The 17840-nt window shown below is 39.6% G+C and overlaps 1 protein-coding gene across 1 annotated transcript in view; it reads left to right on the top strand.

The window, feature by feature from the left end:
- The window catches only part of LOC139718284 (uncharacterized), a 226781-nt gene that overhangs the window by 42344 nt on the left and 166597 nt on the right, over nt 1-17840 (top strand). Inside the window, exon 2 of the mRNA XM_071629768.1 lies at nt 4227-4375. Coding sequence (XP_071485869.1) covers nt 4227-4375 — 149 coding nt within the window. The remainder of the gene's footprint in view (nt 1-4226; nt 4376-17840) is intronic.

The following is a 17840-nucleotide window of genomic DNA, read 5'->3' as shown; positions in this document are numbered from 1 at the left end:
GGGAAACAATTGGAGAGACAAAGAATTAGATTCTTCGATCTGTGGGCAGAGCCTGAATGCCACATCTAATTGAAAAGTATTCACCGAAATATAAATGTAAAGGCCTATAATAAACTGACTGATCAGATGGCATAAGGCGTTCTGGCTCGAGTTGCAGAGACATGGTCAAACTGCGCAGTATGCTGTGCAATGGCAAAGAATGAGCAGAGCCAGAATCAGCGTTGCGAAAGTCCGCATGAACGCTCTTCCGCTGAGACCGTGATTTGAAACGCCGTTTTGAGTCATGATTCATGTTTGTGATTCTGGCTACGAAATTCGCATGAACGCGGCCTTATTATAAGCAAAAGCCTTTGATTTTGGTAGGGTATAAGATTATCAAAGACAAGAAGGAAAGTGGAATATCTACCTAACTCATCTCTACCTATTTTTCTTTTAAAGTGAGAATCCATGCCTGGATGGCTCTTAGCCAATTAGTTGGTAAATGTGGAATAGCACAAGAGATCTCATCAAACATGTCATAATTCTAATGGAAATGCCACCTTTGTTTGGTATATCATTATGGAGTATGTGTCTCTCCATAGTAACCAGCTGGTATCTACTCAGGTGTGTCTGTGTTTGCATTCCGCATGTCTTCAAGTGCAAACACGGAGACGTGATGACATCAACACGGAAATATGTGTGGTATGCGCGCAATATTTCTATGTCAATGTCAGATATTGATTTTTCTCCTTTGTTTGATAATGCATAATGTGTTATCAGCAAGGGACTGTTCCTCTTTCATACCCATTTTCCTTCCTTCTTATTTGATATCTGGGAGCCAGTAGCTGTGACATGTACTCTTGAATATTTGCTTTGTGCTATTTTCAAATCCAAAGAATACTGTGAAAGGTCAAGGAGTGAATTATGCCACGTACGTCCTAGCAGGTGTGTTGCAGCCCCTCGATTTCTCGATAAGTCTACTCAAGATCGAGTTTAATGGGACAATAAAGGCAGTGCTTGGAATATTATGGCATATATAGTGACATTTGAATTGTGCAGTTCTTGTCACAAATGAGTCACAAGTCATTCCAGCAAGAATTAATGCGCAGGGTGCTACTCATATACCTACCTGCTAGTCCAGGGCAATTAGAACTCATTATCTCGCAAATAAAATGAATTAGCACTTGCCTATAAAAAGTAAAGTGATCGCTCCCCAGTGCTCACTCAGGCAAGTGTGAAAATATATTTTGCTACACCTTGAAGTATGTTATATGTGTTAAAGATGGTATTGATCATGCAAGTCATAGAAAGATCCAGAATTAGTACACCCTAGTTTCAAATACTTCCAATTAAAACAAGTTTTCTCTTCCATGTATCCTACACCAGTCTTCATTAATTGTCATCAACCAAATGGGATTTTGGCCAAACCAATTATGGTGATTAAATAGCAAACATTAAATGGTGCTAAAATGAGACAACAGCAAACAAACAAAAACAGAAATGACAGTTGAACTTGCTTCAACCATTTTACTCTTGTGCAGTCGTACTGGTGATCAATACATGTGTGTCAGGTGACATTTGGCAAAACTGACCAGTCATCGAGTATACCTGCTTCAGTTTTCATCGGAGGTGGTAATTTTGTAGTTTAAATTCTTGTTCCGGGAGAGTAATGCCTTTCTGTCAGAAAACAAGAGGGAGAAGGAGATTTGGATTTCAACTTGTACAAGAAAGGTTCAAACGTCAAAACTCCAGGGATACTTCAATTCCCTCCTCTCGATCTGTCATGATAGAGTCCATGCTGTGACATTGTGTAATTGTAACACGCCGGGACACAATGCAACGAGAACAAGAGCACACTGACATATTGACATTTCCCATGCAATTTTTCCTTCCATGTCATCATTGGACCTGGGCCTCGCAGGGACTGGGAGTGATGTCATCATAAAGGAATGTGACAGCTCAGATAATGGCATGTCATGTGTGACTTTTTTTTCCCTTTTTTTTTTGAACATTGTGATAGACAAGATATTCCTTCATGAAGGGTGATTGTCCTTTTCTGTACTAAAGTGATTTTTCAGGGAGTCACCCCTGTGGCTATTGCAAATGCATTTGAATATGTGACAGTGAGTGATACTAGAAGCCTCTTTACTTTGCATGGTAGTAAATATGACATGTACTATTTGAAAGAATCAACTATTTCATCAGAAAAAAAGAGAATCTAATCTGAAAAATCCTGAACAAACCCGAACATATTTTATGTTGATGCATTTTGCTCCCCGAGGATAGACCCATTGAGTAAAAATTTTATGCCTCAACGTGATGCTTATTTACAATCAAGAGCGGTGACATGAGGGTAACAGTTTATTTACTGGTACTTAGCATCTGAACAATATTTGACTACTTTTATTGATAAGTTGTTGATAATGCTACAATGTATTCATTTATCATCACAATTTGGTCTTATAGGTTTTTTTTTCTTTAAATTCTACTTTTGTTGGCACATCTCCTATCTGATGTTCAGAGTAAAACCAAATGAAAGACAGGAGAAATTGTGTGGTTGTATTCCTCTTACTACCTACTCCAACTTTTCTCTGAAATATCAGATCATTCACTTTTGTGAAAAAAGGACCTCCTGCCACCCAAACTTGTTATGAGATGCTGTTACAATCATTCCTTATGCAAGTAGAGTGTTTTCTCCCAGTAAAGTGGATTTTCAACAATTTAGTCTCTTCTAATTATAGCATACCTATCATTGTAGTTTTCAAACTAAGAGGTCTTGAATCAATGGTAAGCCGTTTAACTTTTGCCCATTGCGGAGAGTGGTTTGACGCAAATCTCCATTGTGCGCTGTATTGATCAGAGTGGAGCGGAACAAAACTCTCTCAGGCCAGAGGTGTTGAGGCTCAAAAGGGCGCTATGAAAGGCTAGTTCACTTTTAGCGGAGCCACAATTGATCCCATCTCCACAGGGATGGGAGATGGGGGCTGGTAGCTAAATATGGAAACACATTCGTTTTGGTTCACAGACTGTTCAAAGAAGATACTGTAATTCAGTCTGCTGGTTAGACACAATCAATTCTACAAATTCAACTCTTCGATAGGTGAAACATTGCAAAGTATCCTAGTCTTTTGAAGGTTCTGCTTAGATCTCAGAAGTTTGAGCTTTGAGTCGATTGTTACTATATCTTAACTTATTCCTTAAGAAAGAAGCATTAGCAAAAAATGGTGAATCTACAAAGTTATGAGTATGTTTGCAAGCTCGCAATTGTAGCAGTAACTTTAAACCTGTTAGCAATTCTAGATTTGTGAAGGATCATTTATGCGGTTTTGATAATGGAAGAGATGAGAACACTTGTTGCACATGTATTTGAATGGATGAAATATCTCTGCCATCTGCAGTGAAGTGTTCCCTACTTGACTTGTCAATATCCAAGTCCAGTCAAATATTGTAACTTTCAGATCTTACATGTATATTTCTGGCTGTACTTTGAGCTTTATACTTCCAATTTCTTTCGAGACTGAGAAAAAGACCCCCAAACAAACCATAAGGCTGCTGTCATTTTCTTTTAAGTTCTTTGATACCAGACTTTCTTTCAGTTTCTTTCTTTCTTGTCATGTTCTGCTACGTATTACTCATTTTTCATTGTTCATTTAATCTGCACTGGCACTTCAAGAGTTTTCTTTCAAAAGGTTCCAGTAAAATCGTGGTAAATTACTCTGTGTTTTTGCCATCAAATATCAGTGTTATGATCTTGAGTACAAAATGATTTGAATTTCCTTTATTTCTGCATAAAACCATTCGAAAATGACAAATTTATTGAGGAAGTCATGGACCGAAAATACATTTTGTGATGTGTGGGAAGGGTACACTTTTTGGAAATACAGACATCCTACTACAGATAAGATTTTTTGCATTGTTTAAAAAGATTACCTTTTAAATGATTCGGCATTTAAGCTATCTCTTTTGTTTAAATTTTTATCTTGGCAAATACAGCATATCATCTGTTGATATAAAATGACCAAGCAAACAGAAGATTCTGCAGCAAAGAAAAAAAGAAAGATAAAAAAGATTAAAAGATCATATTATTTTGCTGAATGATCATGTGGCCCTCAGGTGATCTTAACCTGTATCTTGTGAGTTCAAACGACACATTAGGTACAATAAATACAATTTGATGTAAGCTGATAATGATTGCGACTTAAGTGCTCTTTGTTTTTCTTCCCGACCCTCTGTTTGTTGACCTGCAGATTGAACCTGGAGGCAAGGTTTCCCAAGCGCAGGGCATCAGGGTGGATGATGTCGTCGTCGGTATCAACGGAGTGCCGTGTGACCAGCATTTTATGGCTATCCAGTTGGTCAAGACTGCCCACCACTCCTTGTCATTGACCGTGTACAGGTGAGGCTGTTGTACAGATGTACGCTTGCTCGTCAGTCAGTGGGGGTATCATGGTCTTTTGGACTGCATGGCCGGCGGAACCGGGCCCCCCCCCCCCACTTTTTTTGTGCCATATAAAGGAATACATAAGATCTCACTACTTTGGGCCCCCCCCCCACACTTTTTTTACCCCAGGCACTAGAAAGAAATAGATAGTGAGCGTGGTAAGGTTATGTTTTTGTGTTTTTGGACTAAAGACCTTTTTTTTTTTTTTTTTGCTTCTCAGCTGAAGAAACCCGGAAGTGGCACCAGAAGTTGCGCTGAAGGCCTCTTTTTTTTTTTGCTTGTTAGCTCATGGAACCCGGAAGTGCCCCCCCCCCCCCCCCCACTTTTGAAAACGCTCCTCCGGCCCAGGACTGGGTACTGTGCCTCAAGTCCACAGGTCCGGGGTTCATGCCCGGCCATAGTGCTTTCGTCCTTCGTTAAGACAAATTATCTACAATGCTTTTTGACTTCCTTCATGTGTGAATAACTTGCCCACCTGGAAGCAGTTGAAGGTCATACATATGATTAGTGCCCACCAGAAAGAGGATGATCATTTCTCATTCTTTTTTCTGTAAACATGTCATGATTTTATTTCTGCAACTTTGCACTTAGATATATCCTCAGTTTTATATGTAGATTGTTACCATGAGAAAATCTCAAATACAACATAATGTACCCTTTTGCTGTGGGCTGATATTATATTCAGAGAGATTTGCTTATTGACAAGTTACTTCATGGAACTGCTATTATGTAGATGAATTAGTTGAAATGCAGGAATCATAATGTTTAATATTTATATAAAACTCTGCTCTGTTAAAAATTTATTCATGTTCTGGTTGTGATGTGAGAGTTAGGCTGGATTGTTAATGGGGAATGAAACCCAAATATGTCCATTGAGTGAATGCAGCAATAAAGTAGAACACATTGTAGTTTGTTTGTTTGTTTTTGTTTCATAAAAAAATCATCTGATTCAAATCCAAGTGATGTAGTATACAAATATTGACTACTTCGAGTGGCATGGTTATAGCTGATTGCCCATAGGTGATTTCTTAACAGTGCCATGCCCAGAGACGAAGTCTGGGGTTATAGTTTTAACCTGACCCGAGAGAAAGCAGGTGATATTTGTTTTATATACAGCATCCCACTCCATTTTAAGATATAGATTATGCTGAATTCAGACATTGAAATGCACTTATTCGCACCTTAAAAAACTACTAGATGACTGCTGGGCAGTATAGCAAAAACTATGTACGTCAACTGCACCCTTGGACCAATCAAAATTGTGGATTCATCAAATGAAGTATATAACATATTCTATGTAAGAAAGAACAAAGAAAAGGACAAGTATAGCAGATAGCTCATTATCAGAAGTTACTTTATGACTGTTTCTTCTGGTCCCCACAGTTTATGCTGTAATTTCTATCAGCATATTGTTTTTTACATCATGAACCTTCAAGGGGAAACTTGCATTATTCTTCCATCAAAAGCAGGTACTTACTGGTAGGAAAAAGTAATGTACTCCTATTTTGTCACCCTCAATTTTTTTAGATGATTCAATCATTATGGTGTGATTTTTATGATAAAATGCAATATATCCAACATTCCTTTGGTCCCTACAGGACCACGCTGAAATAATAAGATCAATGCCTTTCTCCTTTTGTGTTGATTTTACTCGCATACATCCATCTGAAAGACATTCCTGGGCACAGACTTAACCGCTTTCCATGGCAGAGCAATTCATGTCCGAACTTGTTCTGAACTTTTGACACCAGCATTCGTGCGATCATCCAGACCCCCCTTTCTTCTCTCTCATGTTTCAGTTACAGTCATCAGACTAAACTCCACATACCATGTATATATATTCGGGTTTTTTTTTCCGGGTCAGCTATTTAGTTTGATACAGTGATATTTCAAACCATATTGGGACAATAACCCCCCCCCCCCCCCCTTTTCGGTTACTGATAGGGTTAGAGTAAAGATTAGGGTTAGGGATGGGTTTAGGGTTAGGATTAGGTTTATGATTAGGATTAAGGTTATGGTCAAGGGAAGGGTCTGGGGTAATTGCCTAGGGATTAATTATCATAGAACCATTTTGAACAGAGCTTAATAAAGTATAGATATTAAAAAGTGTTTTTGTTTTTGTTTGTTTTGTTTTTTGCTTCTTGGTCTGTTGAGGAAGGGAAATGCTTGTTGCTGTTCTTGTTACAAATGCCTCTGTAAAGCCTTTGTGGGAAGCCCTAGTAGGCATTATATTATTGAAGAATACAAGGTAAAAATTTTGCTGTTAGGGACCACAATTCAGGTCATGAATTGTTTACTCTGTGGGTAAGCCTGTAATCTGAGCAGAGAGACAACTCAAATACTACCTTTTCATATTTTGCGCACCCATAAATTTTTGTGTGATCAGTAAGGATGTCTGTGTATGTGAAGAAGCTCCTGCAGTGTATTTGATTGTCTACAGGGTATTTATACTTGATCCTCCTCCTGTTGTTGGAATGCAGACCGATGGAAAAGGGTGGTCTTCTGAAAATAGCGCATCTGCCGGAATCAAGAATCTCTTCCAGTTGTCAGTGGGGGTAAGGCATCTGAGAAGGCAAGGTCAGAAATTTTTGAGCCACAGAAAATAAATTAGCGAAGGTCCGATGGGCCTTGGACATCACATCTCTCTTTGAGAGTGACCGCCAGGTGACCGACCACTGGGCAGGAGATTGGAAGGTTTAAGAATTCTTTGAGGTCAGTTTTCAGAGAGCCTTTAAAAAAAAAAAATGTGTTTATTTGCATGCAGTTGGCATGGAAGTGTGAGGTCACCAGTCTGTACTGAGTTTTGCCTAGTAAGATCTCTTCTTTGTCTGAAATGAGCATTTCACACACTTTTTCAATTTTTCTTATGCATGTAAGGAAAAAGTGATAAGAAAACGCCATATTTGGTGTAAAATTCATTTTTGACATTTGTTTGTGTGTTCTTTTGTTTTGTTATGAGGTTATGGCTCAATTGCAAGATCTTTCTGTGATCATATATCTTACCAAAGAGCCCCATGATTTATGCAGCTGTCATTTGTATGACGCACCTCTTGACCCCCGGGAAAGGTGCGTCATGGTCGCGTCAAGTACCACCAATTTGATGACGCGTGGTACCGTCATGGGAGCAAAATGTCCGTCACAATACTGACCCATTATGTGCGTCATAGTCGGTCATTTAACCAGAGTGTGTCAAAAGGTTCGTTAATGGGACCGTCATGTAATTTTGCGAGGCTTCTTGCATGGTATCCCTCCGTAACAGAATAAAACAAACTCGCGATCGCGAGCCGGCCGAATTCAGCGGCTCCTGAAAACGCGAAAATGACACAATTTTCATTCAGTTTTATTATAACATACTGATACTCACTTCATTCTCGTATGTCTTCTTTTTCTATCTGATGTCAGACTAAAGGTCTTTTCAGAAGGTTTGAGCCCAAATTTGCTCAAAAAACCACACTACCAAACACGATTTGTGATTAAAATCATCACATACAGCCCGCGGCATCGCGAAGCTCGCTATCCTTCAATCGCATTCACTGTCGTAGTGTAGCATCGACCGGGGACTGTCGACTGTGAAATCTGCTGCAAAACCACGTGCGTGATGTGGACCATGTTGTACATGTATACAGTACAGGCGTACATACGTATACAGAAGACGAGGCATGGCAGAGCAGAGGCCAGGCCGCGATTATTTTTTCCGTAACCCTAACCTGCCGATCGACACACAAACGATTATGGAACTACTGAGAGTCTTACTCAAATTTATGAACAAAATATTTACGTCGATGTAGGGCAATTTGTCAATCAGTTGCAATGCTGAGAGGGTCTATTATATTAACTTAAAATAGTAAATTCTATTCAAACACTAGCCATATAAACCATGTACCTAACTTAGGGTTTAATAAGGTTCGTGTTTAAATATAGGCAGGGGCTTCAATCAAGCTGTTTTTGAATCGGGGAAGGGGAGGCGGGAGGTTACGGAAAAAAAAAAATTACTGTGGCCATGCCAGGCCGTAGTTTCGCGAAACTAGATATATAGTTCGAGGACATGCCATAGCAACGTGTAGGCCTATAATATATCAAAACACGCGTTTCTATGGGATGTCCATGAACTAGGGAACGGTTTTGAGAAATTCAAAGTCATTCGAAGTTGAAGTGGTCTTTTCCTATGCATTTTTAGGTGATCCGAGTATCCTCTCGAATCACCTTCTGTATCTGTACGGATTCTTTCTTTCTTTCTTTCTTCTTCTTCTTCTTCTTCTTCTTCTTTCTTTATTTCTCCCCAAAATTAAGTTGTGCAGAGGTTAGCTCAGAAAGTGCTGTGCCTATCAAGTTCATACTTATACCATGTATGTATCGTGTCCCAAAGACGACAGATCTAGTTATTTTTTGTTGTTCATATCTCAAAAATTCGATTTCTTATTTTTTTTTTTCAACTGGTATTTGGGAGTCTTGTAATATATCTAAAATGTTGATAGAAATTTCTGAATATATTCAGAAAGTACGCCTAGGCGCCTACTGTGTGGATAAACAGTAAACATGCAGTCTACGTTCGATACGAAGAAATCATTACGTCTTTCACTAGGAAAAGCATACAAAATAAACAAACAAAAAACACGTACGAACGAATGTTGATAGCCAAAACTTTGATAAGTAATATTAAGCAGTTATGATGAGCGTGAACTGAAATTAATTGTCATGATTTTGCTGTCTAACCAGGTGATGACTGCATCTCATTGAACCTACTCGTAGTGAATTTCTCTGGGCATACGAGACCTTTTTATTTCGGTGATTGCATTTTTAATTGACTGATTAATCGATCTTTTTTGTGTGTGTGTGTTCAGGGAACATAAGATATTCGATCAAGTACACTACTTGTATATTCGACTGTTTGATGTTTCCTACTATGCGCCAAAAGAAAGGCTATAGAATCACGATATCTTTGCAATGATTCCTTTAATTCAACTAATGAGCTGGTTCTTCGATCGATATTTCCAGGATATTTACACGCTGTTTATCCCAGTGCGCGCATTCTTTCGTCTGGCACGCACCTGGGTGTGGCACCTGCTTTTGTGGAAATTTCCACAAGGGGAGAGAGGGTGGGGTGTCAAGTTTCTTCGAGCCGAAAAGACTGCATGTATGTAACACAATCTCTTCGCTCTGATTTATTGTCATTCGTGCTTTCCCCTTTAATATTCTTTGCTGATGTTGAACATTTAGATTTAACTTTACGAAGGTTGGTAGCACGTAGTTCTTTTTTGTTGTGAGGTGTATGTAATTTCTTTTTTTATCATTCTTGGGAGGGAAAAGAAGAGTAAGGGGAAAGAAGAATAAGAGGGAAAGTGAAATAAAACAAATGGCACGTACGCTCAGCATTCACAGTAAGCCGTCTTTTTCCACCAGCATAGTTATCATCATCACCATCAGACATCACTCAGACAATTTTAGCCTTTTCCTATCAACATTAAGAAACACGCATACAATGCAGTCCCTCGAGACAAACACCGAGGAAAATAAATAACAAATACAAAGTATCAACACCTCCCAACAACACAAATACCGGTACATGTATTTAGAAAAGACAACCCACAGCACACTAAAGCAGCTGGTATCAAACTTCCTCGCTTCGGTTCGAAAAAGTGATTGCAGCAAGCGGAAAAATCGCCGTTACGAAAATAGCAGTGCGAGACACTTGAAAGAATTACGTAAAATACTTCAAAGCAAAGGGAACGGATAAAGTGATATAAAATGGAAGAAATCGTACCAAACAAGGTGTGAGAAACGACAGTGGAGAACGGTAAGTTTAGTGTAGTAAATTTAATTAGGCCCTAGCAAAAGTTGGCAGCACAGAAAGCTACGCGAAAATAAATATAGACATTGGAAACTCGGTATTGCGACGAGATCCTTAGGATCAAGTCAATAAACGATACAAAACAAAGGAAATCAATTCATTTTGACCGGAAAATAGTTTGTTATAAGTATTCCGTTATATGAGATCTCCTTTGATAGACCTAGAAATAGGCCTACATCGAATTTCCACGATACTCGGCCTCGGGAAAGAAAGTTCGAACGCTTTTCATCTGCACATACTGCAGTGCACATCAATACACGAACAGAAACTCACCTCTTCCTTGCAGAAAAATGGTGCACTGTAACGTTACAAAAAACACACACAACACTCTAAAAATCATTTCGTACTTGAGAGGAAAGGGACAAGCGGATGGAGAAGAAGAGAAATACAAGCAGACATTGCACAACGGAACGCTTCTACCCCGACTGAAAACGAAATAGGGGACTGTAGTGTGGTGGCAGCTGGCTACAGTGTGCAGCTATGCTACTATACTCACGCTCCCCAGCCGCCCACACATGGGGATACCACGGCGATCCATGTAAACATCCAGGGTCCGTAGGCGACAGGGATTCACGCGCGCGAATTTCCGTTCGGTGCACACAGTTCGCAGGCAGCGAATTGCGTGAGCGCACACTTTTCCAGTCTGGTACGTACCGCAGCATTCCAGTCTGGTACGTACCGCGAATAACATGTGCGTCAAGGGTCAGTCATTTTCACGAAGAGGTGCGTCACCATTTTTCATGGTTAATGCGTCAATGTCTCATAAAGGTGTATCACTTTTTGTGACGGAGGGTACGTCATGGTACCTAAAAGGTATGACGCACATTGGTACTTTGACGCACCTATCCCGGGGGTCAAGAGGTGCGTCATACAAATGACAGCTGCATTACTTGTGAGATCAGTCTACACTCTTGGAATGAAAACACTTTCATTTCATTTCATTTCATTTTCATATTTTTCACATATAGCACAAAAAGAATGTAAATACGAAAATCCTACATAACATAAATTACTGTAGATGAAACTTCCCCGGAATGTACAAAAGTTTGTCTTGGTATAAACACAAGGTCTGTATACATGAGAGTTGAGCTATAGTCATAATGCGAGAAATATGATTGGGCCTGCATAGTTAATAAGAGCAAAGGGGAATAATGAGGGGCTTTGTTCATGAAATTCTTTTAAGAATATTCCATAAGAGGTAAAAGTCCTGTTTTTGCAAGCCTTCCCGTTACCAAAGGATTTGCATCTTGTTATTGGTATGAAGGTAGTCATGAGTTTATCAGAGTTAAAAGCTCTCACTGCGGACAAGTTTTGCAGCAAGGCATGAAAGCAGTCCAGAAAACTGCTTGAAAGTTCCATCTCTCACATTCAATACCCGTCAGATGCATTAAAGACAATGGTGTTTAATTGCAAATCTGCAATGCTCTGTCATGGCTGTGAATGCATAAAATTTGCATGGTGTGTCTACATCCATGTTCCTCTTGAATCATTTTGAGATGCAGTCTGTCCTCTGTCTTCTGTTCCAGATTACGGTGATGCTCAGCAAATGAGAGCAACTGCTTAAAGGAAATGGCTAATGCAGTGTCCCATAATAAGTAAAGACAAGATAATGGCACATATATGCAAAATCATATTATGCTGTAATGTACAAAGTGCCTATTCCATCATTTACGACAAGCACTTATAGGTACGAGACATGGCTGAGTTTGCAGAAATCACGCACCCATGCTGATATTGTATGTCTGGAGTCTGTGCATTTTGCTAAATTCAGAGGTATGGTGCATAATCAAAACTGATTCATAAGGCAGGTATATGAGAATTGGAGTTTATGGAATGGCATCTAGGCTAGATTTTGAATTTATATATAGTTATGTAGTTTGAAGAACAATGGACTATATTGTGTGTGTTGTTTTTTTCAGCAACCCACACAATGCTGTAAAGCTGTTGTTATGTAGACATATATTATACCTGGAGGCATTATTATTACAGTTAACAGATGATAAATGTACTCATACAAATGTTAATTCCAATCAGTTTTCTATCAACTTGCTCAAAATCAAGCATCTTTTACACTTATCAAGTGCATATATGGTTTGCTCTATGACCATTATCAACATCTGTCATGGTAGTGAAGGAAGAGTGGATGGGTTGTGTTTGAACAGGTTTAGTATTTGGAGCAAATTTGAAATTGAGTGATTAGAGTGGGACTGACCCCATTCAAACCTGCCGCAAAGTACTTGCACTTGACCTCGTCAAAGGCGGTAACAAGATTCAGATCTTTGAGGTGTGAAGAGCGTGTTTCTCTTCAAGAGATTGTAAACATTCTGTTTCCTCTGCCCGTCTTGCTCTCTCTCTCTCTCCCTTCTCCCTTCCCCTCTTTCTCACTTGTAATCAAGCAAGATGGTATGTAATAAAATAGCAAGTCAATATCAGAACCTTATTCTCAGTAACGTGAAAATGAACAAGACTGGATATTAACCTGTTGAGGGCGGACTGATTTTGCTACAACACACAACTGCCCGAGTATACTCGGGACTCGTCCTCAATAGGTTAAGTGACTGGCTGGCTTCACCTACAGTAGAGAGCCAGCTGTGGAACTCATATGGTTGCTCATTTATGAGGATACTGCGGACAACTTGTAATACAAGCGTCATCCACACTTCATAGTACACCACATAATGGTTACCATCTTGGGAAGACTGTAACTTGTTTTTCTCAAGCTCTTTGTGTAATATGTTAGCCGCAAGTCAAAGTGCAATTCAGGAATCCTACCATCTAAATTTTAGAAATAAGAAGGTGTAATGAAAATCATATGTATTTATAGACCTAGAAAGAAAACCCCCAAGATCTGTTTTGTGATGCCCTGTGCAGAAGTTGTTTAACTGTATGTCTGCTGAGTTCATGTGGCAAGAAGCTGCAGAGAGGGTATCAACCTGTCGAGATGTGAACTACTTTCTGACTCACATTGAGTTTTGCATGTTGCATCTGCATAGTAGCAAGACGACAATTTCATCAGCAAGTCAACTCCTGATACCAGTGCTCTTTTTGGTGGGAAGCGAGATAATATACATATAGCTACCCTCTGCTTTTCAGTGAACTCTGCAAATAGCCCTGATACAAATTCATGGACTTCACTGTATCAACCAGATGGTGGGATCTGTTGCATGCCTCTTGCAAATCATTAAAGACACTCCTGAACTCTGAGGATGCTTTTGAAGATCTGATTGAGGTAAAGAGGACCTTTACCAATTTTGGGAGAAGGCGCCCTCAATCGAGGTCTTGATTCTGTGAAACACCTCCACTTTTCTCATTGTCTGGGTATTGATTGTGATACGAAGGCCTCATTCAGACTTTCCATTCTACTTTGCTGAAAGCCATTATTGACCGATCAGTAAGTCTGACTACAAAAAAAAAGAAAAAGAAAGAGTTAAAGAAAGAAAGGAGGAAAGAAAGAACGAAAGACAGGCAGGCTGATAAGCTGCTGCTTCTTCTTCTTCTCTTTATCTTTCGTTTTGTTTCGTTTTGACATGGTTGATCTGCTGCTGCAATGTCATGAATATTTGATGAAATCAAATATTGTTTGTCCGTCCAAGGAGGAGGAGAAGATTGTAGAGCTTGAGGTAGAGACTCTACTTGATGCATTGTGGATTGATCCTTGTATTTTTTCTCTTTTTTTACCCTTTCTCTCTTTTGTCCCAGGATTACTTTAAGAAGATCTGTCTTTGATGTGTTTTGGTGACAGTACATTCATCCAGGGATAGATTGCTGACAAACTTCAGCAGTTTTGATGGATGCATTCTTTATGTCACGGAGTGGTTGTTTTTATGACATCCCAGCAGTGGGCAAACATACCCTAAAATTTATTGATGCAAACAGGAGTTCCTCTAAATCAATGTAGCATAAGTGACAATCATGTTTGTGAACATTTCCAGTCACAGAAACAAAAGGATTTTTTTCCCCCTCCACTATTCCTAGTTTCGATTGCTTATACTCTTTCTATCAATGTAGATTTTAGTTCGGCTGACATTGTTGGCATACCACCAGAACAACTTTAATGTGCCTTTCAGAATGTTTTCAGTGTTGCGCAACTCTGTCGCTGTATGTGGCATATAATCCCCTTGGATTGATGTAATGATTAAACTTGCTATGATATCGGCTTAACCTATTATCGCCAGGCTGAAATTCCATGGGGCCGTTTGTCATTTTGAAATCTATGTAACCTCCTTGAGCTGGCCTTCTTGATAAGACAAAGAGCATTCTCCAGCAGATTAAAGGCAAAGAACAATTGGAATGTGGTGTTCATGAGCACATGGCCATTTGACTGTTGTGGACGTGGATGTGGTGTTCACGCATGACCCACAGCAAATCAAAAGGTCACCGTGGGGAAAACTGAATGGATGCTACACTGCCCCCTTTTTTTCTGTAATTGCAGGATTGTCTCAGTTCTGTATGATCTTCTCATATGATCTTAAGGGCTTTTTACACTTGTAAATTTTTGCTTAGCCCCGGACCAACGGTGGGGCTAAGGGGGGGGGGGGGGGGGGGGGGGCCTTAGCCCCACCATTGGTACGGGACTATCCTTAGCCCACTTTCTGTCTACACTCGTCATTGCCAAAGTGGGCTAGCCCCACCGATAGTACGGTACTATCTGGCCCTGCAAAATAGCAGGGTGTAGCACCGCAATTGCGGTGCCAAGCAAGTGAGTGTAAACAGAATGAAAAAATAATCCTGGGCTAAGCGACGGAGACGAAGTCCGACCTTCACTGACCAATCAGAAACGAGGTAATCAAGTGCTGCCGGTGCGTGCGTGTACGTGTACAGTACACAGCGTAATTATGAATATTCATGTGGTTTGGAAAGTCCGGGGCTAAGAAATACGAGTGTAAAAAGGTCAGTTTTCTCCTTAGCCCCGTACAAGAGATAGTACGGGACTAATTGGCGAGTGTAAAAAGCTGAAAAAATTGGTACGGGACTAACGATAGTCCTGGGTCAGAGAAAGTCCGGGGTTAAGAAACACAAGTGTAAAAAGCCCTTAAAGGTAGGGGATACCTTTTACAGACCTCCCAAAATGCAGCAAAACATTAAATATGAACCTCAGGGGACTTGTTTAGGCCACTGCTGAGAAATTTGGAAGTCAACAGTTATCTACAATTTGAATAATGCACAAAACTCAACTACTCAGTAAGGTCCGTGTGTCAGCCACACTTAAAGGGGATGGCTAGTAACTGATCAGTGGGAATCAGTGGAAATGCTGAGAGATGATTGTTCCAATCCTTATGGGATTCATTCAAGAGCTCATTGTATATCTATTGTTGTGTGAAAATTATTTGCTTCAGAACGGTCTCATATTCAAGTAATGTGCAGATTAATGCTCCGTCACTGACCAGGGACGCTAACCTGGAAGCATTAAACTGCACATTACTTGAATATGAGACCATTCTGAAGCAAATCATTTTCACACAACAATAGATATACAATGAACTCTTGAATGAATCCCATAAGGATTGGAACAATCATCTCCCAGCATTTCCACTGATTCCCACTGATCAGTTACTAGCTTTCCCCTTTAAGCCTTTTTGTTGCAGTCTTCTGTATTTTTTATCTATAAACACAAATCTGAAAGTATAAGAGCTGATGTAATAACATATAGAGTATGTGGCAAAAATGTATATAGAAATGTATGTAAGTTTTGATGAACGTTCTTCACAAAATATACATGATGGACACACATGCAGTGCATGGGTCTGCAAAGCTAGCCTAGTAATGTACTGGAATTTACGGTGAGCCCCGAAAAAAAATTTAATTCAAAATCTAACGGTCAATAAAAATGTACTAAATGTTACCTTCCACTTTCAATACTTTATGGGAGTTTCTAAAATGATACTCTCTTCAACATACCACTGTATTTATACAACTCTTCATTTAAGGCATGCAAATGGGATTCCCTACCTTTAATAGTACTGTGGATCAGCTCTCCTAGTTAGATCTTTCTAATGGAAGTTTATAATAGTTTTTCTTCTCTACAAATTGACTTTGATGATGACTTTAGGTATTCACTATTCAAACAAAGCTTATGATTAATACGACCTGCTGTTAAACTCCTATTCAGCCTCTTCCGTTGTGATTTTGGTTCAGAATTAGATATTTGTCATTGACACTTGAGTTTCAGGATCCGTTTTGCCTATCAATGTACCTATCTGCCTAGGGTTGCCTGAAATGTACCCCCAGGCCAGGACCTTGTCAGTCTGGATCCAGACAGTTGTGTGGAGTGTTCGTTGTTTACCCACGTCTAGGGTCCACTCGTGCAGGTGACACTATTCTGTGCCCCAACCAATTATGCAACAAGGGTCCCGCTGCATCACCAGTCGTCGTTGGTGCCAGCACAAAAGAGGAGTGCCGGTTTTGTGAAAGCGGGAAGTCCTCGGCTTGTTTGCCAACCGTACACTACCTGCTGATTGTCAGTTACATCTTCATTTGTGTAACTGATTTTATTTTTTCTTTGAAGGTTACAGGTGCTCTTAATATTGCCTACTCCTTTTGGGTCAGCCAGAAATTAGACTTTTACAAATTGGCGAAAATGTTGACCCTCATAATTAGATACTATGCAAAATGCAGAGGTTCATTGATGGTGCCAGTCATGAATTGGGTCCCTGTAGCATTTACAAAAATTGCTCTGCATCTCAAATTTGAGAATGAAGATCATTCAACCGAAAAGATGGTTGTACGGTCCCACTGACTGACAAAGATGTAAGATTCAAAAAATTAAAATGTAACAAACCACCAAGAAGTTCAGTGTTTACCCTTGAATTTATTACTGTATAGTACAATCATGCCCCCTTGGGAGCAACAGAGTATTGTCAAATGTATTAGAGCCCCTTTCTTGAGCATGCACTTACATGCATTTCCCCCTTTATACCCTTATTTTCTTAGATTCCGAAGGACCAAAAGAGGTACAGTTGTAATCAGTCATCATTTTTAAACTCTCATGATCATCGTGAGCTGCATCAGTCTATGAAACAATGATGTCTAATTTTAGCTCAGTGTACCATGGCATTCTACTCCACTTGGTAGGCATTAGATAGAGATTGACTCCATGTATGCACAATAACATTGGAGAGGGTGAGGTCTTGTGGGATGATAGCTGTACATAAGTTGTAATTTTGTAATGCAATAAGGCTGATTTTTTTTTCTTCTATCCATCTACTACTAGTATCTACCCTCTCCCCGACACATCTATCTACACAAATATGCACAAGTTCAATACACAAATGCAAGGTTTGTCTACTATTTTCAATGACGATGATAGGAGCCTACATAAAGCAAGAGAAGGATAAGTGCATGTTCTGAAAAGGTTTAGATAGTCTCAAAACATTTCATTGAGTCTATTTCTATTTTTGGAGTGGTTAGTTTTCGACTCAATTATCAGCTATGGCACCCAGCAGGGTCCTTTTGGGTTTGTCTAACTGGATTTGGACAGCAAATTTGGTCTGAAGACCAGTGCATTGTCAGTCATTGATTTTTAAGGTATGCGAACCCTGAATACTCTGTTTGTATCTTGCTTTAACATCATTG

The sequence above is a fragment of the Diadema antillarum genome, unplaced genomic scaffold (assembly GCF_040938485.1).
Source record: "Diadema antillarum isolate AM-2024a unplaced genomic scaffold, OU_Dant_1.0 scf00000092, whole genome shotgun sequence".
NCBI lineage: Eukaryota > Metazoa > Echinodermata > Echinoidea > Diadematoida > Diadematidae > Diadema > Diadema antillarum.
Note: the sequence above shows the minus strand (reverse complement) of the source record. Positions and strands in the feature narration are given on the sequence as shown.